The following is a 22234-nucleotide window of genomic DNA, read 5'->3' on the forward strand; positions in this document are numbered from 1 at the left end:
ACCCAGTTCAACCACTACAAGAGAAATGTGGCTGGTCTACAATTCAACCGCTACAAGAAGGATGTAGCCGGTTTACTATTCAACCATCACAAGAGAAATGTAGCGGGTCTACAGTTCAACCGCTACAAGAGAAATGTAGCCGGTCTACAACCATGCACATAAACATGCGGATCCACATACAAGATCAATTACTCAAGTTCATGAAGGTCGAGCGCAAATAAGGACATACTTGTCTAGTCATAATCAAGTCACAAGTAATACCCAACAAGTCACATTTTCAAGCATTCCAAGAACTTCAAGTCATTTTACAGGTCACATGTAAATCAAGTTACTTGTTGATGTATGAATGAGATATCAAGTGTTTAGTCAATCAGGTCAATTGAGTGTACATAAGAGCATACTTGCCTAAACAGACTCAAATCACAATTAACCTCAACAAATCATTTTTCAAGCATTTCAAGTCCAAACAGTTGAAAACTGGGTGAGTTCGAAAACCTAATCAAACAAGAAAACTGGAGGAAAACTGCAAAAAATCAGAAATTCCTTCAGCAAATCCGGCTAAATATTGACCGGATTCAAGGCCGGATTGACAGGAAAGGCAGAAAACAATTTGCTTACCTACTACCTCGAATTCGGCTGATAATCCAACCAGAAAGTGGCCGGATTCTAGCCACCATTCAGTTATAACAAAATGGCCAACACATGCTTTAACAGAATATCACAAGTTTAGTCGATTTAGGTCAAGTGCGATAAAGTACACACTTGCCGATGAGACGATAAATCAAGTACCTAGCAATTTCTAACAACAATGAGCACGAAACATGTAGTTGGAGCACTCACCAATCAATTGCAATCCTTCATTTTAATCCTGGTTCGTCCTCTTGAACTCTCTCGAGTCCTGTGGTTACATACTATATTAAAAGACTAGCAATACAAAGCCAAAATTCATGAAAAAATTAAAGTTTCCAAAACTTCATTTCCTTTCATTTAAACCTCAATTCTACTCATAAACCCAACTCAATAAAGTTTACCAACTCCAATTCTAAAGTTGGAAATGAAAGTAAGAACGGTTCTAGGAAAGCAGAATTTTTTTAGTTTGGCGCGATACTATTTGAAAAATCATATCTTAAGTTTTTTAAGTAAAAAATTTATAAACTTTATACCGTCGGAAAATAGACTCAAAGGTTTACAATTTCTCAGAAGACACATTTGTAAAATTCTGTCCACAAGTCAGTCAAAGTCTAACCTCAAGTTGTTGCTTCATCCAGTCAAAAGACAAAACAGGTATGAAAATTCAGTCAATTTTGAAAAATCACAGATATTCATAGAAATTGAGAAAAATTATGAAATTCTCACGGTTGAAAGTACCCTGAATCTAGTTTCAAACACAATAAATAGAACTCCATTCTGACTTTTCTACACCAAATATAACAGATTTTCCAAGCCTACTCAAGGTTCCCTGCGGACAAATTTTCAGTAGCACCTCCCCTGGTTTTCTTTACTTTTCCATCCAAACTCAACACCAAATTTCATCTCAATTCAAATGCAATCGCAACCACAAATGATAAGCTATCAAATACACATAATTAAGGCCACAACACCCTCCATTTATAGCTAATTTATACTAAAAAACCAACCATAAGCAAGCTGAATTTGGAAACCCTAAACTGAAATTTTTCTTAGGCAAATCAACTAGCATATAAAAACTAGATTTTTTACATAGCAAAACTATCAAACCATGGCCAACCCTTAAGCATCATATATAGGCAGAAATTTCACTATAAAAACTGAAAATTTCCATATCCCCACTTCAAACCATGAAATTTCTCATAAAACTACCAAAATTGCAACCCTAAACTAGAGGAAAGTTTTTTGCCATAAATACCTTAAAATCCTATGCAAAGAGGCTGCCAAGACCTTTCTCTTCCCAAATCACTCTACCAAAACCCTTAATCTTTCTTAGTGATCAACTTTTATGGAGTAGTTTGCAAGATTATCAGTTGAAACTCAAGATTCAAGCTAGAAATTGAGGTTGAAGATGAAGTTCCTTTCCTTGTTTTGTCTCTCTAATTTTCGGCCAAGCTAGGAAGAAAATGGGAAGAAATTTTGGTCAAAATTTGGTTTAGTAAAGTTAAGAAGGTCTTGGTCAAAGTCCAACTCCCAACGGTATCGCGACAAATGGCGCCTTAGGGTTTATGCTCATCTCTTTGTTTTCCAGAACTAATCTATTTAACTAACCTCTAATTATCCCTGAACACCTTATAAAATAACATCCCTTTATGCAAAACTTCACCTAGTCGTTACAAATTTATCGCACTTACCGTACTAACGGGTCCCACTTCCATAATGCACTTCAAACTCAACATGTACTAATTTATACAAGAAAATGATTTAAAAACCTGACTCACTTATAAAAATATCAGGGAAATTAAGGGAATAATTTAAAGTAAAAAAAAAAACATTCAAAAAAATAAATAAAAAATAAATAATTTCCCAGGTCCTCACATCTATTGCATCATAACTACACAATTCAAATTACACAGACCAGCCAAATTTGTGAAAAAAAAAACATAATATTATAGTTAAATTACGCAACTAGATTTTCAAATTTTGCGATAGAAGTAGTCATTCGACATGCCACACCACCAAAACCTCCCATATAAACAATAAAATTAAGAAACAAAACTCACCTCAAATTGAACGACCAAGAATAGTTTCGCTTGAAAACCATTTTGGAATACAGAGTATAAAGGCAGCAAAAATATCCCAATCTCGAAAGTCGAAAGAAAAAAAACTGAAGAATGTGAAGGAAAAGGCATTTGAACAACTATAACCGATACTCAGGTATAAATTCATTAACATACCCACATTTTCTTCAATTTAATTAAGATGTAAATTACAATGACAATTGAATATATTTCAAGCAATTGAACATCCTCAAGCAGTAAGATTATTGCAACATGCCTTTATTTCAATTGCACAATAAATACCACACTTCAAGTAGATGTGATTGTAACACCATTTGAATAATTACACCAATACATAAGCTTGTATGACTTGTACATGATGCCAAAATGATTATAAAATAATCCCATATTCCAAAAGTACCCAAATGTCTCCATAAATAAACGCTTTAAATGTGCAAATATGAGGAGGTTTCCATTAACATACCAAAACACATGCTACCATCACTTGTATCCAGAGCTAAAAATAAACTCCACATCATTCCATATTTAAAAAATGCCCATATCCATGCGTTTGAAATTCAAAACCCTCTTTGACCACAACTCATTCTTATGCTATAACAACATGTATTTATTTCAATTGCTCAATAAATACTACATTTCAAGTAAATGTGCCTGTAACACTATTTAAGTAATTACACCAATATATAAGATTGTATGACTTGTACATGATACAAAAATGATTATAAAATAATGTCACATTCCAAAAATGCCCAAATGTCTCCATCAATAAACACTTTAAATGTGCAAATATGAGGAGATTTCTGTAAACATACCAAAACACATGCTACCATCACTTGTATCCAAAATTAAAAATAAACTCCATATCATTTCACATTTAAAAATTACCCTTATCCATGAGGTTGAAATTCAAAACCCTTTTTTACCACAACTCATTCTTATATAGTATAAGAATGTTTACTCCCTCATATTATAGCACTTCAAAAAACAAAAAAAGAATAAGAAAAAAGGAAACTAAACTTAGGTCATGTTTGGATTGCATTTTTCTGAATTTTTTGTAGAAAAATTACCGTAACGATTTGATATATGTGAGATAAAAAATGATTGAAAAATATGTCCACAAAAAACGTAGCAATTGAACACAATAACTTTCCCCAAACAAAAAAAATTGCTTTCCAAACAAGTAAGTTTGTAATTTCCCCCGTCTCTTCCTTCTTATTACATTGAACACAATAACTTTCTCCAATCTTCACCAACTAATGAATACTTCTTTGAAATCAAGTACTCATAAAGAGTTTGCAAAACCTAGTTTGGTATAATGTATAGAATTTCTTTTATACCTGCACTACAAAGGGTAAAATGGTGCCAAATCACAAAACCCCCATCAAGAATTTAATAATCTTAGTAATCCCGTAAAAAGAAAAAAACACTAACAATAAGTATAATTATCGTGGTCTTAGATTTTCCAAAGGCATAATTTAACAAGATAGCTTAAATTTTTTTTTTATCAATTTGCAAGAGAGTAAAATTAAGTAGTTTATAAATTTTTAAGTGCAAAAAAATAATTTCTAAAATCCTAGGGGCTATCTAGTTAAAACTCAAACTTTGGGTATTAATGAGATAGTTTGGATTGCACTTTTTGAAAAGTTTTTTTTTTTTACAAAAAATTACTTAGCACTTTTTTCGGATATGATGTATGTAAGGTAAAATTAAAAAATATGTAAAAAAAATCACCAAAAACCATAAAAATTTTCTTAAAAAAATTAATAATCTAGACAGGGTCTAAGTATTTTGGAGGTCATGGTAAGGAAAGGCTCATTGACTCTTAAGGGCAATATACAGTCATCTTAATATAGTCATCCTTAAGAGTGCAACTCCTTTAAATTATCCAAAGGGCAATATATATTTCACCCCCCTGTGGTTGAGCGCTTTTTCAAATAACTCTCTTGTGGATTGAAAAATTATATATAACTTCCTCATAATTTGGATTTAAAAGTCAAAGTTACAGAATTTGCATTCTTTAATGAAGTCAATTAAAATGTCAAAAGTACCCTTTTGTGAAGTTGAAAATTATTAATTAACCTCAAAAGGGTTATGTAAATATTTTGAAAATCATAAGGGGGTTATATAATAAAATATAAAATCATAAAAGGTTAAAGTGCCATACATATTAAGTTTATATATTTTGGTCAGTTTAATCATTTTAGTTTTTAAATAAGGATATTCTCGATATTTCCTTGGCTTCTGTTACAGAAGGTCATTTTCGTTACTTTGACACATTAGTTTAAATTATGAGGAGGTTATGTATATCTTTTAAAACTACCGAAGGAGTTATCTGAAAATTTGTTAAACCACAGTATTTTACCCTTATCGAAAAGAAAAGGAAAAATAAAGCCTGGTCAAGAAACAAAAAAGCCTTCCGCATGGTTGAGCCCCGCGGAAAAGTCTTCTAGGAAATTTTGCACAACAATTGCAGTGAACTTGACTCTCAAATGTGAAATCAGATCAAGGCCAGAAAGAACACGTTATAAGCCTCCTTTGGTCCCCCTAAGATGCAGATTGGAAAGACCTTGACTTAGAGTTTAAATGCAGATCTTTGAACTCACACTACCTCAGAATTTGACGGGAATTAGCTGAAATATCAATGCCGTTGTTACTACTAAAACAAATAATGACCTAACTATCTTGCATAAAATCATAAAGGAATTATATGAATAAATGTAAAAATCACTCGAGAATAAAGTGAATATTCATGCAAATTATAGATGATTTAGTGGGCATTATGATTTTATCACACACATTTGTTGAGGGCATCTAGTTCAATTGCCGTTACGGATGGTATTTTCCATTCATTTTTCACTTTATATAGAACTACAAGAGAATTATGTGAAAATTTTAAAATTTTAAGAGGTCATGTGGCAATATGTAAAATTACAAGGGGGTTACATGTAATTTATCCTAAAAATAATTATCAAAATTCCAAGATCCTAAATAAGAAGCCAAGAAGGACAAATTACTGACTACCCTCTTGTGCATTTGCATAATATCATATGATCCCTCTAAGGTTTTAAAATATCCACATAACTCCCTTATGATTTTATATAAAGGGGAAGTTAGATGAAAAATAGTTTTCATAAGATGTTAGCTATAATGATAATATTGTCCTTATTTCAAGCACTAAATTGAATAAGGGTCTAATCACTTTTCATAAAATTATAGGAGGATTGTGTAGATAAATACGAAACTAGAACAGATTAAGTGAATATTTATGCAAAACTATAGAGGAGTTAAGTGAATATTATAATTTTATTATCAAACATACTTTCGAAACACCACGTCTTGGTCAATCATCGTAAACGAAGATGCTTTCTATCCATTTTTCATTGCACATAATATCATAGGAAATTATGCGAGTATTTTGAAACTTTAAAGGAGGTCGGGTCATATTACGCAAAAATACAAGGGGTTGAGCAATTTGCCTATATAAAAGAAGCCAAATTTTGTACCTCTGTAAAACTACTATAATATGATTCAAGAGAAGCTCCTAGGCTATGAATAGTTTTTCTTCCATGACAATAATAGCATTGTAAATGTAAGAGGGAAATGAAAAAAATTAAAAGAAATTCCACTTTTTCACTATCTAAGAAACTTTTATCATCAGTGGACTTTAAAACAAATAAGCTATATCTTAGTTGAACTATTTGTACTTGAAGTTGGGGCTATATCTGAGAAATTGTGCGCAGGACTTGGTCTTTCACTCTTGAAAGCGGAATGAGATCAAAGGCCGAAAAAGACAGCATTGCGAGTGTTCCAAATTAAAACGCGTAATAAAATGTCCATGTCGGTTACTAGATTCGAAGGACCTTGACTTGATTGTAAATGTCCAGTGTTCACATGTACGCAAATGCCTTGAACAAAGATATGTCATGCATTTGATTGCCCATAGAAGGCAAAATAGATACTAAAAAGGTATTGAATTACTGGCAGCAAAATGTAATTTTAAGACCGAAATATTACTAATTTGCCCCCCTTTCTCGCTAATCTCAAACAACAAAAACGAAAGAAGTTCTAGTACTTATTTTCCTTTTTATCATAACTTAAATTGTTCGTTCTTCTTTCTTTTTAATATCCTAAACTCACAGACTAAGCCTTATATATTTGAGATACAATTAGATTTTTTTTTTTTTTTTTAGAAATCTGTCCTTAGAATTTATAATTTACTCTTTAGCACAAAAAGCAATAATTAGATTCGCGAACCATGTGAAGATGATGGAGTGTGTTTTCAAGTTTTTTTTTTTATTTTTAAAAAGGGTTGTGAAGGCTCACAGTAATAATGGAAGAGTTCTTGGATATTTTTTTTTCTCTTGTTGATGATGGTCTATAATTCTTTTCCTTTATAATAAGAACAGTCAATATAGCCAATTGCGTGGCATTTTTACGAAAAATTCCACACGGCGGAAGACCACAAACGCTGTTGACTGCATTTCAGTGCGAGTCTTTCAATCCAGACTACTTAATCAGGGCGGGCGCTTGCATTTCATCTATCTTGTCTTAATTGCGGTCTTTCATGGTAATAGAGCATCGATGGATGTTGGTTGCAGCGGAGTTGTTCTTCTCATGATACTAGCTATTGCACCAGTTGCAGTAGCAGCAAAGGAGTCTGCTGTGAATTTATTGGAAGCTGAGGCACTGCTCAAGACTGGCTGGTGGGGAGACAGTAGTGCTACTGCAACAAACATCTCTGCCCACTGCCAGTGGTCTGGTATTGTTTGCAACGATGCTGGTAGCGTTACCGAAATACTACTTCCGAACTGCAGAATTTACGATGAGTTGAAAATTTTCAGCTTCTCTTCTTTTCCGAACCTGGTTAGACTGGATCTCAGTCGAAATGAACTTTACGGAGCCATCCCACATCAAATAGGTGCACTCTCCAAACTCACCTATCTCGATTTGTCTTCCAACAGACTTGAAGGCGAGCTCCCGTCTTCTCTAGGAAACCTTACACAACTAGCACAGCTTGATGTTTCTTTGAACTGGATTGATAGCTTAATTCCTCCAGGTATTGAAAACTTGACAAATTTGGTTACTCTAGACTTGAGCCAGAATTCTTTTGGTGGTCCCATTCCTTCAACTCTTGGCCAATTGTCTAATCTTGACTCTCTTGACCTCAGCAATAACCACTTCAATGGGACGATTCCTTTAACTCTTTTTAATTTGACAAATCTTTCCCGATTATACATTCACTCGAATCCCTCAATGGGAGGATTTCTCCCAAAAGAAATAGGAAATTTGAAGAGTTTAATTCAATTAGACTTGAGTTACAGTGGATTTTCTGGCAGCATCCCTCCAACTCTTTTTAATTTGACAAATCTTTCTCGGCTATACATTCATTCGAATCCCGCAATGGGAGGATTTCTCCCAAAAGAAATAGGAAATTTGAAGAGTTTAGTTGAATTAGACATCAACGGCCTTAATCTTTCAGGTGCCCTTCCTTCAGCCCTTTGCCGCCTAACCAAATTAGCATCTCTTTCAGGTGCTGAGAATCAAATTTATGGTTCCATTCCCTCTGAAATAGGAAATTTGAAAATTTTGGAATATCTCAATCTTGGGTCCAACCGGCTGATTGGTCAAATCCCTCCGACCCTTGGCAATCTGTCTGCTCTAGTTAATTTGAACCTCTCTTCTAACCAAATAAGTGGTTCCATACCTCTTGGACTTTTCGATATACCTTCTCTAAGATTTCTAGATCTTTCCTCAAACCAACTTACTGGCTCAATTCCTACCCAATTTGGGGATGACATTTTTAAATCCGAGGGGCACCTTTTGACTTTGAATCTTTCCCACAATATTCTCTCTGGCACTGTCCCCTCGTCTTTTATGCTACTAGGCGAGCTACTGGGGGACATCGACCTGTCCTATAATGCTTTGGAAGGTGAACTTCCGTGCAAGCTTGTCATTCAGTTTGGTTCAGAAAGATTTGTCGGCAATCCACACTTGCGTCACGATTCCACTCTTTGTGGAGTATCTCCTCCTGTTATGGGAAATCACACTCCTGTTATTGTGGGAAATCATAGACATCGCACCCTATACTACATCATAGGTCTTGGCGTAACGTTGTTGGTGTTCGCAATAACTGGCGGATTAGTAATTTATATCCGCTGCTTCAAGAAAGTTAAAGTCGAGCTCATGGACAATAAACATGGAGACATTTTCAGAATATGGAACTATGATGGACATATGGCTTACGAAGACATAATTAAAGCAACCAACGATTTTGATGTCTGTTACTGCATCGGGACAGGAGGGTATGGCTCTGTATACAGAGCACGGTTGCCAAGTGGGAAAGTAGTGGCTTTGAAAAAGCTTCACCGTTTGGAAGGCGAGAATCCAAATTTTGACAAGAGCTTTAGGAATGAAGCCGACATGCTATCTAAAATCAGGCACAGGAACATTGTAAAGCTCTTCGGATTCTGCCTGCACAAGCGATGCATGTTTCTGATTTATGAGTATATGGACAGAGGAAGCTTGTTTTGTATCTTGAGAGATGAAACCGAAGCTGTGGAGCTGGATTGGATTAAAAGAGTGAATTTGATCAAGGGCATTGCCAGTGCATTGTCCTACTTGCATTACGATTGTGATCCGCCAATCATTCACAGGGATGTGTCAAGCAACAACATTCTTTTGAATTCACAGCTCGAAGCAACTCTTTCTGACTTTGGAACTGCGAGGATTTTGGAACTTGATTCATCAAATCAAACAGTCATTGCAGGCACCTTTGGCTACATGGCACCAGGTAGGTTACCTTGCTATCCCAGATCACCTTGTTTTTCATATTTTCTTGATGCACATATTAGGCTTAACTTTCAAGGACAGAAAAGAGAAAAAAATTCTTCCGACTGAAACGATTATTTTTGTTTTTTGAATAGTAAGTCTAGAGTCGTCCAGTTGATGCACATATATATTATATCCAAATGTATACTTACTTGTGAATGCAGAGCTAGCCTATACCATGGTGGTCACTGAAAAGTCTGATGTGTATAGCTTTGGCGTTGTGGTGCTGGAAACGCTGTTTGGAAAGCATCCACAAGATTTCCTTTCCTCCTTTTCATCACAACCCAATGAACCAATACTGCTGAAGGATCTTCTTGATGCCCGTCTGCCCCCTCCGACTAACCCTTTGGTGGTTCGAAATGTGGTTCTCGCAACAGCGTTAGCCCTGGATTGCGTCAACGCAAACCCGAAATGTCGACCAACAATGCAGCAAGTGGTGAACCGATTTGAAGAGGGCAGGCGAGAACCAACTAGGCCTTTGCACACCATTGCTGTGAATCAGCTTGTTAGTCCTCCAGAACTTTCACTGCCTGACCAAACCTACACAGTAGTTTAAGCACCACGAATGGCTTTCGTGTGGATATCTCTACCGTCATCCAATATTTACACCAAAGGAGAAATTGAATTTGCTTGCTGTCTTTATTTATGTAGGTGAATTCTAGCACGCATAACCTATACCCAAATTTAAAGTTTAAACCCTAAATATGTAGCATGCATTTACCTTTAGCAGCTAAAAGAGAAAAAGGAATTTCACAAGTAAGAAATGATTGAAACATAAATGGTGCAAACTTTTTTTTCTTAAAAAAATTTGCTAATATAAATGTGCAAGTTTTTATGAATCTCGAGTTTGCCGTATAAACATAGAATGATTTTCAATATGAATTTATTAGATCACCTATTAGTTTTAATTCACCAAACTTAAACAAATTTCAATTCTCAAAACTTGCTTTACCATTGTTTCTAACAAAGATCATTTTCACCAATAACAACAGCAGAAAAGATAAAAAAAACACAAACACCAAGTTTCGAAATGTGGAACCTATATTCAGCGGGGGTACTTTTTTGGTGCTTACGAACCCATAAGTCCATTGCTGCAATTTTTTGCTTCCTCCTAGGATGCCTCCCACCCCACCCCACAAAAAAAAAAGGTTTCCCGGTTGCTCATCAACCAGAAGGAGTTTCCTCATTGTTTCCTGATTTTTAACCAAATGTGTATAATAGCTTAAGAAAACGTTGTACTATTACAAGAAACTCAGGGGCACGTCAAGTACCCATAGAAACCGAGGAAAAGAGCGAGTTGATATCGGCCGGAGGAGGCCGTTGGGTTGGACGGGTTTTCACAACTGGGTGGGCGGAGTAACTCTTTTTTTTTTTTAATTATTTTTCGAGTCGAAGAGAGGATTACTAAACTTGGATGAATAATTAAGTAAAAGATTCAGACTACATTGTCACGAAGTCTTCTCTCTACTTTTTTTTTTTGAGTTTATTAGAAATATATCCTTAATTCATAGTTTTCATGTGAATTACCCGTAGAGTGTGAGTCTTACCATATCAGTAAAATCTCGCTTAATCTCTAACATTTCTTATACGACTATATATAACTCTTGCTAACGATGATTTATTTAATTTTCAATTAACTCTTGCTAACAGTTGTTTCTTCTTTTTTTCACTCCAAATCTTTGGAATCTGGTTATTTGCTTTCTTACAAATTCTTACAACAATAACATGGTTATTTTGGTTAAATAATCATACAAAACATACAAAAAATAAAAAACTTAGGTAAAAATCAACATAAAGTTAAAAGTGTGAAAAGTAGTCAATTATTAGTCCAACCATGGAGTTCTTAACGTGATATTGTGTTCTAGCTGATTTTGTTGTTTTAAGAGTTTGTAAAAAAAAAGAAAAAAAGAAAACAAGAGGTGGCATTGGGAGGGCAAAAAATAAAAAATAAAAAATAAAAAAAGGGCAAGAAGCTCTGGAAAATAAAGGAACAACTGATAATTACAGTGGTGCAAGAAAATAGGAAAGTAATTAATGAGATAAAGATTAAATGGGATTTTGCTGACATGGCACGATTAGATTGATGGGTGTATTCATTATTAGGATCATTCTGATATACTTTTTACACATAACTTTAATGTATCTTTTCACAAAAATCTATCAGATATTTAACATATTTATTCATCTTTATGAGAAATTTAAAAATATTTAGTTAATCTTTAATGGATAAGTTGTAAAACCCTGTAACTTTCTATCACAAAATAGGAGACCGCAGTCAAAGGAAAAGCAAAATGCGAAACCTATTGCAGATCAAAGCAACAATGGAGCTGACTCTAAGTTGTTAATCCCCTTGCAAACTTTCGCTACTTTGGCAAGTCTTGTTTCATCCCAAAGCCTTCAACCCTTCGACTCCCAAATCATGATCTTTTCTCCTCCTCAAACGTTGCTTCTTTTAAAGCAGGCAAAGGAACTTGGGCCTCCTCTGCATGCAAAATAAGTTACAAGAAGTCCATCAAAAGTGTTGACAAGGTAAAGTATAAATCTTCTGATGATGATCATAATGTTGACGAAGAAATTAATGATGCTAACGATGACGCTGATGTTACTGATGCTACATGTGATGATGATGATGGTGATGGTGATGTTGATGATGAAACTGGTATTAACGATGACGCTGATGATGAAACTAATGATACTGATGATCATAATGATGTTAATGAAGTTCCAGCTAACTCTTACAACTCTAAAGAGGTTAGCTACTAAGCAGAGAGTTTATTCTTGGGGGATATATTATGATCCTGTTTGTCAGTTCTGTTCTAGCAAAACTGAGACACTTAGCGGCTTGTGTTTGTCATGTTCCTATTCTCAAGTGCGGGAGCACGTTCAGTCAAAACGTCTGGTTTTCAGGATCTCCACGGAGTGGGAGAGTAAGTTTCAATGGATGATTAGCCATTTCTTTCAAGATAACTTACACAAATCAGGTACTTAGAGTTACCTTTGCAGCTGCAGTCTTATCATATCTGATGCAGCAGGAATAGGAAGGTTGTTGCTCCAGGAATACTCACTCATTCTATCCTGAAGGAAAAGTGTGGGGAATACTTGCTGGTTGGCATTGAGTTCCTAGAAGCAAAAGAAATTACTCCTTGTGTTTTGAGCTGAGTACTCCTTTTCCAATATTTGATAACTAGGCATACTGTTTACTTGTTCTTATTTTAGTTCCTGATGCATAGCTACTCACATAGGTTGATTACAGAAATTTTTTTTTTTAATTCTGCAGATTTTAGCTGCTCATATAGTTAGAAAGTTGAAAGCGCTATTTGATTAGTGGTGCTTTTCTGTCTCAATTCCATTCTAGTTTTCGGACAAGAAAATTTTTATACTTATTCATCCTCCAAGTCTAATCTCACCTTATTTAATTTTGGAATTGGATATCGGCTAGTATCTCAGTGTTCTATTTGTAGTGTGTTTTATTCTTTTGTTGGTTTCATTTTTTTGGTTGGCCAAATGGATGCCGGAGCAGGTCTTATCGAGCAAACCACGTCCTTCAAAGGAATCGGATATCGGCTAGTATATCATTGCTCATTTTTTATCAACCAACCCATAATTTTCCTTTTTTATTTTTCTCTAATCACATTATCTATTCCTTTTATTTGAATTGATTATTTGTTAATAATACTTCTCATAATTTCATAATTGTTATAAAACTATTGCTAATGTGATATAGGATTTGAGTTGTTTTTGTAGTGGGTAATATGCTAAGAAAACAAGAAAATTAAACAACCTAGGGGACAGTACAGTAGTTAGTTTCTTCAACACAGTGATACAATCTTCTCATAAGAGCTAATAACTTTATCAATTGTCCTGCTAGGTTTATCGAGATCGTAATAGGTTTATTGAAAATCATGCCATTTTTATCACCTCAAAAGTAAGTCATGATAGTTTTATTACTTCGAAGAATGTGAAAGACTTGTCACCATCTAGGAAATGAGATAAAGGTGATAAATATCCACAATATTAGTTATTCCATAACAATAATTTCATTTTTTAGCATTCTTTTAGCATATTGCCCATACTAATCCATTTATGTTTTTAATTAATCATTCTTTTTTTTTCTAAAATTTCTTCAATAACTATTATGTTTTCCGTTGTAACGTTCAATATCTTTTGCAAGCATTGCCTTCCAAATTATTTTTTTTACAAAATTTATTACTTGATAAATAGAAATTTTGTACATCCAAAAGGTTGGGTTCAAGACTTCCAACTTACAAAAAAGAAAAAGTTAAAAAACTCCAAAAGAATTTGTTAATACTACTAAATTCTATTTTTAATTCCAACAATCTAAAAAAAAAACAAATTCTAAAAGTAGTATGATGACTAAATGAAATTTAAATGGGCCTGGGTTGATATAGATAGTGTTATTGAGTATTCTAATTCAATATCCAAAAAATAGTTTGAAACTATATTATATATTTTGAAATCATTACTCTAATGTAGAAATACATTTTCAATCCAAATAAAAGGACCAGCTAATAAAAGGCTTGTATTCATATTTTAAAAAGTTCCTATCCTTTTAGATCCAAATTGAGCCTTAATTAATAATTTTTTAATATTAATTAATATGAATTTTAATTTTATTTGTTTAATCAAAGGATTCTATCCATTTTTTATTTGAGGTGAATTTGAAATTTTTCGAATTGTGTAATCATCAATTACTTCAATTTAGAAAGAATATATGTTCCTTGTAAAGCACCATTAAAAGCATTTTATCATAATTTCGAACTATTGTCATGATTGCTTATCAAACAATAAATATGGTATTCAAAACTTGACACTATTTCCTTGTAAAGCACCATTAAAAGCATTTTATCATAATTTAGAACATTGTCATGATTACTTATCAAACAATAAATATGGCATTGAAAACTTGACACTCTTTCTTTATATTTGTGCTATCAATTGCTTTGGAAAGTACTGAAACTTTATAAATTGAAGGTATTTTGGATATTAGTTTAAATTGTTGACCAAGTCTAAGGTTTGGTTACCAAAAGTATCAAATCAAAGGAGGTAAGCGTAATTTTTAAAATTTCAAGAGAGCTCAATTAAATTGTCAAAAATTTCAGGGAAGGTTTATGAAATTATCATTATAAGTTTTAGTTATTAACCCTCAATATTGATAGATCAAATATGACTTTCAATGAAGAAAATTTAAATTGAGAGCGGTTGATAAATTAAAAGAGAACGAATTGAATTTTTTTTTTTTAAATTCTTATCCTCCCTTTGTTGACAAGTAGTTTAATACAAGACTACCAATATTACAAATTTAATGTAAATCAATTCACGAACTTAAATGTTGCAAGGAAGTTAATACTAAACCCATTATATATAATGTGACAACCTTCTTGTTTTCCATTTGCATCCAAGGAAACGACGGGAGATGAAATAAAAGGTTACAAAAGGTTACCAATAGAAAAGAACGGAAATGTTAGTGGAGGAAATTGGTTTTCATGATTTTTTAAATTAAGTATAGAAAGAAAAACCAGAATAAATTAGATTTGTTGTTTGGTTTAAGGAAGGAAAAGAAAGGAAAGAAAAGGTGTTAGTTTTTTTGTTTTTTAAATTTTCTGACCGGGGAGAAAGGGGTTGGACTTAAGAAACAAGGAGACGGTGGGAGAATTTAAATGCAGGACCTCTAATTATTGGAATCCCATTCTCGCAACTAAATCAAGACCTCCTCAAAAAGTATTAGTCAACTAGAAAGAAATGAAAAAAAAAATGAAATTTTAAATTATTTTATTTAATTTGGTTCCTTCGCTCTCCATTTCCGCCCACTTTTGCGTAGAAACCAAATCTTACAAAAATAACCCTTTCCCTCCCAATCATTTTCTTTCCTCCCTCAAAAATCTATCCAGACAAAAAAAAATTTTTTTAAAGCTTTCCTATTCTTGTCCTTTCATTTCCCTCACATCTCTCAATCCAAACAATGCCTAACTTATGGAGAAAAGGTTGTTAGGAGTTAAACTCTTGATTCAGAAAGATTGACCTATAATTTATGGCTTCACTTTGCACTAATTTCCCAATTGACAATGAATACCTCACTATTTATTTAACAAATCTAAGTCCAAGGAAAGTTATTTATTGATACTTAGTCAGTGTTGAAGATACACATACACTAGATGTATGTGCAACCAAAATAAAAAATATTTTTAAACTTCATTTGCTTCTTGATTTAGGGAATATCGAAGAATATTTAAGAAATTACAAGTCTTTAAGAATATTGACAAGTGTGGCTAGGACCGTCAATAGGATTGAATTATCCAAACTCGACCTGAAAAAGTTGGGACTGAGCCTTAGATTTAATTTTTTTTTTTTTTTTGTCGACGGAGTGGGGTGTCCGGGTCAAGTCCGTAAAGGCGGCCCGACTAATCCCAAGTTGGGTAGAGTTTGGGTTTAGATATAGAACCCGATTACGTCGCGAGGCCAAGTCTGATTAAAGCCTGACCCAAATAACTCTATACGTGTGTGTGTCTATATATATATATATATATATATATATAGACATATATAATATGTAATCACGTAAATAATGTACGATTCTACATATTACAATATATATGTGAGTTAGGCATGAGCCTTATAATCTGAAACCTGAAAATCTTATTTCTTTTTGTACTCACATTACACGATTGACAATCATAGATATGGAAAATTGGAGAAATGTACCGTGAAGTTGTGTATAATATGTTAGTTGGAGAACTTTAAATGGCATTGGTTCATGATTAATTTATAGCTATGTGGATAACACTGATATGTTTTTTTAATTAATATGTTCGAAGTATTTTATCCTTTTTAACAGGAGTACAAAGAAAATATTTAAAGTGACCACTATATAGTCGGGGGAAAGTACAAATAATACTTAATTATGTGAAGATTTAGTTATACTTAATTATACAAAGATTCAGTGAGACACGGCCACGTTTCAAAATTGTCGGTTCCGATTCAAAAATCGACAGTTCTGATTCTTCTTAAGGGTGGAATCTCAATTAGCCCTTATAAGTATGGTTATGATTTCGGATTCGATTCCGATTTTATTTTGGTTTCTTTCGGTCATAGTTTCAATTCTTTTTGTTATGTTTAAACAATAATTCTTATAAAATTGATTTTATAAAAATATGACAATGAATGTAAAAAAAACTTTATTGTATTATCATGTGTAAGAAAAAAAGAAAAAATGATGCAAATGTAATGAAAAAAAATCTCATTGTTGATTAGATTAAATTGGTCTTGGATTTAGAGTAGTCATGGCATATAAACTTACTACTCCCTCTGTCCCATTTTTATAGTCCTAGTTTTTTTTTGCACACAGTTTAAGAAAAAGTAGTTAACTTTGTTGGAAAAACAAAATTAGATTGCTATTTTTCTAAAATACCCTTACATTAAATAAAGTTGGCTTTTCATATATCAATATGTTTTGGAAAATCTAAATACATTAATTGGGGTAGGTTATATTCAATACTAACAATCTATATTAAATAAGGTAGTTTATAGTAATAACAATTTACATTAAATAAGGGTATTTTAGATAAATTAAAAGACAACTATATTCTTCAATTGAAAAGTGGACTACAATTTGGAACAGATAAAAAGGGAAACAAGACTATCAAAATGGGACAGAGAGAGTAATAGAATGAGACGATGGGTTGTTGGTCTAGGATTAGAACTACTGGTATCAGGTATTGACTATTGATATTGGACTCTAAATTGACCAAATAGGTTTAGATAGCAAATATTTGTTTAGACAGTTTAAATGGGTCCTAAACTGCCCGTTCCGATTTCAGTTCAAAATTTTGGTGAATTTGATTCTGAACCTTTACTCATAGTTTTGGTTTCGTTTCCAGTTTTTCAAAGTTCAGTTTCAATTCCGATTCAACAAATTATCGAATCGATTCCAATCCGATTTCATTCAAACTTGAACCATAGCCACCCCTTGATTTAATTATATCTAACTATGTGAAGATTTAACTATACTTGATTATGATAAAAAAAAAAAAGTCCAAATTCAAATTAACAAATATTAGAAAAATCAAGACAAAATAAGAGCAAAATTCAAAAAGAACAAAATGCCAAGAAAAATATGTGTAACCGTCACTATCCTACTAAGACGGTAGGAACCGATGCATTCACACTCATGGAAATCCAACTGGGGTCCATCTACCATTAATCCCAGACGAGTACGGACAAGATTTCCATGGCAATTATACCCTTCTATTTACAAATAATTACAACAGTGCCACTGATGCGTCTTTCTTCCTGCGCATCCAGGTAGCCACTCTGTCACTCTGTGCGTAAACTCTCCCCTCTCTCGTTGCTGTCATCATCAATCTCTCCCAAATTTCAGTGCGTGACTGTGTGTGAGCTCTTCCGTGGTGGTTTCGATCATTTTCAGGTACAATGCTTTGGTCTTCACTTCGCAAAATTTCAACTTTTTACTGTTACTAGTTATATCATTAGAGCTCAGTTGATGGAGTTGGTGAGGAAAGATGGAATTTTTTTGGATTGTCTTTTTGGCTGTGTGAGTGAAACATGAAATTCTTCGAACTAGTGAAAGTATTGTTGTTTTCTTCAGTTTGGAACGAGTAATCATAGTTCTGCATTGCTGAATTGTTTGATGTTGCGTTTATGTGATCAAGGCCGCCTAGATGATTGATATAACTGGGGATTTTTCTGCTTTTTTTTTTCCCTTTAGTGTTTGCATTTTTGAATTCTGATTTTTTTCCCAGCAATTAAATTTGTGCATGCTTGTGAATAATGTGCAAATGTATAAGTGGACGTGTAAAATTATCTATTTTTTCTTTAAATTTGATTTTTCTATGTCTATGTTGGATACAAATGATTATACATGTGTGTGTGTGTGGGGAAAGTGTATCACTTGCAAGGATCTTCTTCCCTAATGCTATAGAGCAATGGTACCATTGCGGTGAGTAGACGTTTCTCGCAGTTGATCAACACCTTCTCTATTACTGTTAACAACTCATCCATTTTGTCCCCCACATCCTTTCTTGCTAGATGATATTTCTGCCTAAATATTCAGTATTTCTTTTAAACATATTTGTGCATGTACTTAGATAAATCAGCTTGATATGGTGATTATAGGTGTTCTTCAATTAATTGCTCTTCCAATTACAGTATGATACTGCTAGTTTCCATTTAGTACTAAATGAAAAAGTTGAAATGATAACTGTAAGATAGAGGGAATAAAGGCTATGTTCATTCCTATTACAGTTGCCTTTCATATCTATTGTTTCCAAGCTGCTGCAAGATAAGATAAACTAGCCTTCATGATCCAGAGGATAAAGCTTTTCTCAGTATACGCTGAGTAATCATAAGTAATGGTGGAAACAGTATAAGAGAATTCATGAAATGACTCCAATGTTTCAGAAAGATTCCATCTATGATAACTCAGCAAGAGACAATGGAAAGCATGAAAGTTTGCTTTTAACCAAAGACTCAGTTTTGGATTAGACTCTCCAACTGTGAAAATTAGACAGGAGGAAAATGCTGACCAATGACTTGGATGTATAATCTTCATGCTATCAACGTATTACATAATCTGCATACTAGCAGGATCACTGTTGCATGGGATGAACTATCTTGTTCTAAGTTAATGCTGAGATGGCCTTTTAATCATCTTTCTTCTTTGAAAAATCCGGTTGTGTATACTACTGATATTCCTTTATTTACAGATTCAACAGCGGATATCCGTTGGAAACATTTTCTCTGTATCACCAAATATTTTATCATCATATTTTCGTGCTCATATTGCAGGTCGGAATTGACTAAGACTATGGATTCTTCTCTCTGGGATCCACCAATTTGTGAAGGTTGCTCTGCCTTGTTATTTTATTAGCTAAATGATTCAAGTTACTACTGGTGGTTGTTTAGAGTGAAAAAATTACTGGAACTCTGTATAGATTCAAATTTTGCAAGATGGAAATTTTCTATTTCACTAAAGCTGACTTCTTATTTTTGTTTGTGTAATTTTTGGTTACAGATGACAGTGCTGATTTTACAGGAAATTGGCAGTCTGATTTCTCCTCTGGTGTGGGGCGCGGTTAGTTTATCCCCTTTACAATGTTTGCTAATCAGTTTCTTTGGGGACTTTTTTTAGACTGACTTAAGGTCCCATCTTTTCCATTATATGTATGTCATAGATGTCATGGAAGAAGATGCTATAAATGAAAGGTGTTGTATCGAAGTGTTGAAAAGACTGATACCTAAGGCTGATGCCGAGATAAAGGAACTTGAGGAAGAAATTATATTTCTTCAGGCGCAAGTGGCTTTGGAAGATGATGCTTGGGCTAAGAAATGCTTTGATACTTTGACAGAGAGGATCAAGGCACTAGATATCTCGATTCAGAGATTGAAGAATGAAAAAGTGCAACAGCAACAAGGACAGGCGTCTAGTTCCCAAACACATGGAGATCCTGCTCAGAATGAAAAGCAACAAACAGAAAATCAACTAAACTTTGGTTTCCAAACAGATGGAGATCCTGATCAGAATAAAAAACAACAAACAGTAGATGAATTGGATGTTTGTTTTCAAACAGATGGAGATCCTGAAAAAATTGAAAGCCTACAAACAGAGGAGGGCCTTGATTCTCACATCCAAACATGTAAGGAACCTTCTCAGAACCAAAAAATACAATTGGAACATGAGATGGGTGTTCTTTGCCAAACACATCCAGAACCTGCTCAGATTGAAAACCTGCAAGCAGAACATGAGCTGGATTTTAATTTCCAAACAAATGGAGATCCTGGTCAGGATGAAACACTACAAATGGAACATGAAATGGGTGTCCCTCACCACAAACATGGAGAACCTGCTCCGAAACTGAGTGAAATACTAAAAGCTCTTCTGGAAAAGTACTACTTTCCAAACAGAGATAAGCAGGTTTGTGTAATACCTGAATTTTATTCTGTTGCTCTGCTGCCCCACTAAGCAAGTTGGCATGGTTAATTGATTAGACATAGTTTTTCATATTACCCTGTACTATCCCCTGGTTTTTCTTGTTTGTAAATAAGTGTACTGGTTGATGTGAAACGGCTGAAAACCTGTTCTGGATTATTTCTGGGCATGTCACTTTTCAGAATATGTATAAATTTCCTATCCAATACCTGAAGATATCTGAGACCTTAGCTGCTTAATGCTTCATACCACGTTTACTGGTATTAAGCATGTCAAAAGCCAGAGAGATGTATGAATGAAAGAGTTAGGCTTGAGTGTATATTATCGGGTGAGGTATTTGAGAACTTTTTCAAAGTAACTTTCAGGGAAAGAAAACCTTATCTTTTGCTCTAGGACCAATCAACACTTTTTTAAGAATTAAGGAAGTAAAACAGCTTCATCGTTTACATGAACTGGATCAGGTGAACAAATCACTTTTCTCTTCCTCTTGTTCATCACGTTTTCTGGGGAATAATTAAAATCATGACTTTGCATGCCAACGTGATGTACTTTTAATTTAACATCTTCTGCACTATTTGTATACGGTATTGCTGGCAAATGTGATGTTAAATACACCATCTTTACCTATATGTATCACTGGACATTTGATGTCATCTTGGTGTTTTGGGTGATTTGGAATTTGTTTGAGTAATATTTATTTCTTGTAAGACAACTTTTTCCCTATTTGTGGAAACCTCCATTACAGAGTTCAAGTTTCAATGCTGAGAAGCTTGCCACTCTCCAGTCCACAGACGAGACCAGCTCGAGCAATGCTGAAGCAGTGGCCTGTGCTGCTAAATCCTTGAAAGAGATTGCTGAACCTTTTAATCTGGAAGTTTTAAAGGATGTGGAAGAGAAAGACCAGGTAAAGACAACCTCCTTACATTATTTTGCAGTTCCTAGCATGGCTGCTCTGCGAAATCTGTCGAGTGCTAACTTGTAACTTATGTAGACTACAAGATATCCTTTCTTCTTGTTACATTTTCATATTGGTTTTCTCCAAACAATGATCAGAATGGAGATACCACAATCATCAACTCGTTCCCAAATCTTTCTGAACATGCAAGTGAAGTATCCACCAAGAGAAAAATGATGGAGATTGATTCAAGCATTGAGATAGGACATGGAATAGGAATACATGATTCAACAACCAAGGCAGTGAAGAGGATGTATACCCCAGACATTCAGAAGGTACCTACCAATCAGTCGTAAAGCTAGGAATCAATTCCTCCATAAATGTACAAATTTTCTTTTGACTTTACTGCTCTCATGCAACAAACAGGAAGCAACTGCTATGATGATGGATACCAGTGCGAATGCCTTAAGCCACATAGCCGGTTCAAGCAGTGGAACAGTGGGCTGCAATCTTTCTGAAGAAACAGGCGGGGCAGTCATGGTACGGAATTTCGGAATTGAAAGCGCTAAGTTGAAGCCATCTCCAAATCCCGCCGAAACCACTATTACAGAAACTGATATGGTACGAGATGTTTCTTATGTATCAAACTGATAAACAAGTTGGGTCTAATCATTTGTGAGACTGGCTTCTTTAGTTTGATGTAGGCGACAGTAATGTATCCCTTTTGAGCACCTTCATATTGTAGACGTGACTTATCAGTTGTACATGTTATTATATTATAAATAAATAAACATATCTTATAATAACTATATTTACAGTTAATTCTTGTGAATTCTATTA

At 34.1% G+C, this 22234-nt stretch overlaps 1 protein-coding gene across 1 annotated transcript; it reads left to right on the top strand.

Moving 5' to 3' along the window:
• Positions 1-7320: 7320 nt before the first annotated feature.
• Positions 7321-10178, top strand: LOC113776486 (MDIS1-interacting receptor like kinase 2-like). Its single transcript, XM_027321667.1, has 2 exons — positions 7321-9498; positions 9701-10178. The coding sequence occupies exons 1-2, from the start codon at positions 7323-7325 to the stop codon at positions 10090-10092; spliced, it is 2568 nt and encodes an 855-aa protein (XP_027177468.1). The 5' UTR covers positions 7321-7322; the 3' UTR covers positions 10093-10178.
• Positions 10179-22234: the final 12056 nt, after the last annotated feature.

The sequence above is a fragment of the Coffea eugenioides genome, chromosome 6 (assembly GCF_003713205.1).
Source record: "Coffea eugenioides isolate CCC68of chromosome 6, Ceug_1.0, whole genome shotgun sequence".
Lineage (NCBI taxonomy): Eukaryota > Viridiplantae > Streptophyta > Magnoliopsida > Gentianales > Rubiaceae > Coffea > Coffea eugenioides.

What these genes read in the sequence shown, in the direction of transcription:
- LOC113776486 (XM_027321667.1), top strand. Translation starts at nt 7,323, where the DNA reads ATGATACTAGCTATTGCACCAGTTGCAGTAGCAGCAAAGGAGTCTGCT. An exon ending in CTTTGGCTACATGGCACCAG is followed by an intron (nt 9,499 to 9,700) that starts GTAGGTTACCTT and finishes TTGTGAATGCAG; the next exon opens with AGCTAGCCTATACCATGGTG.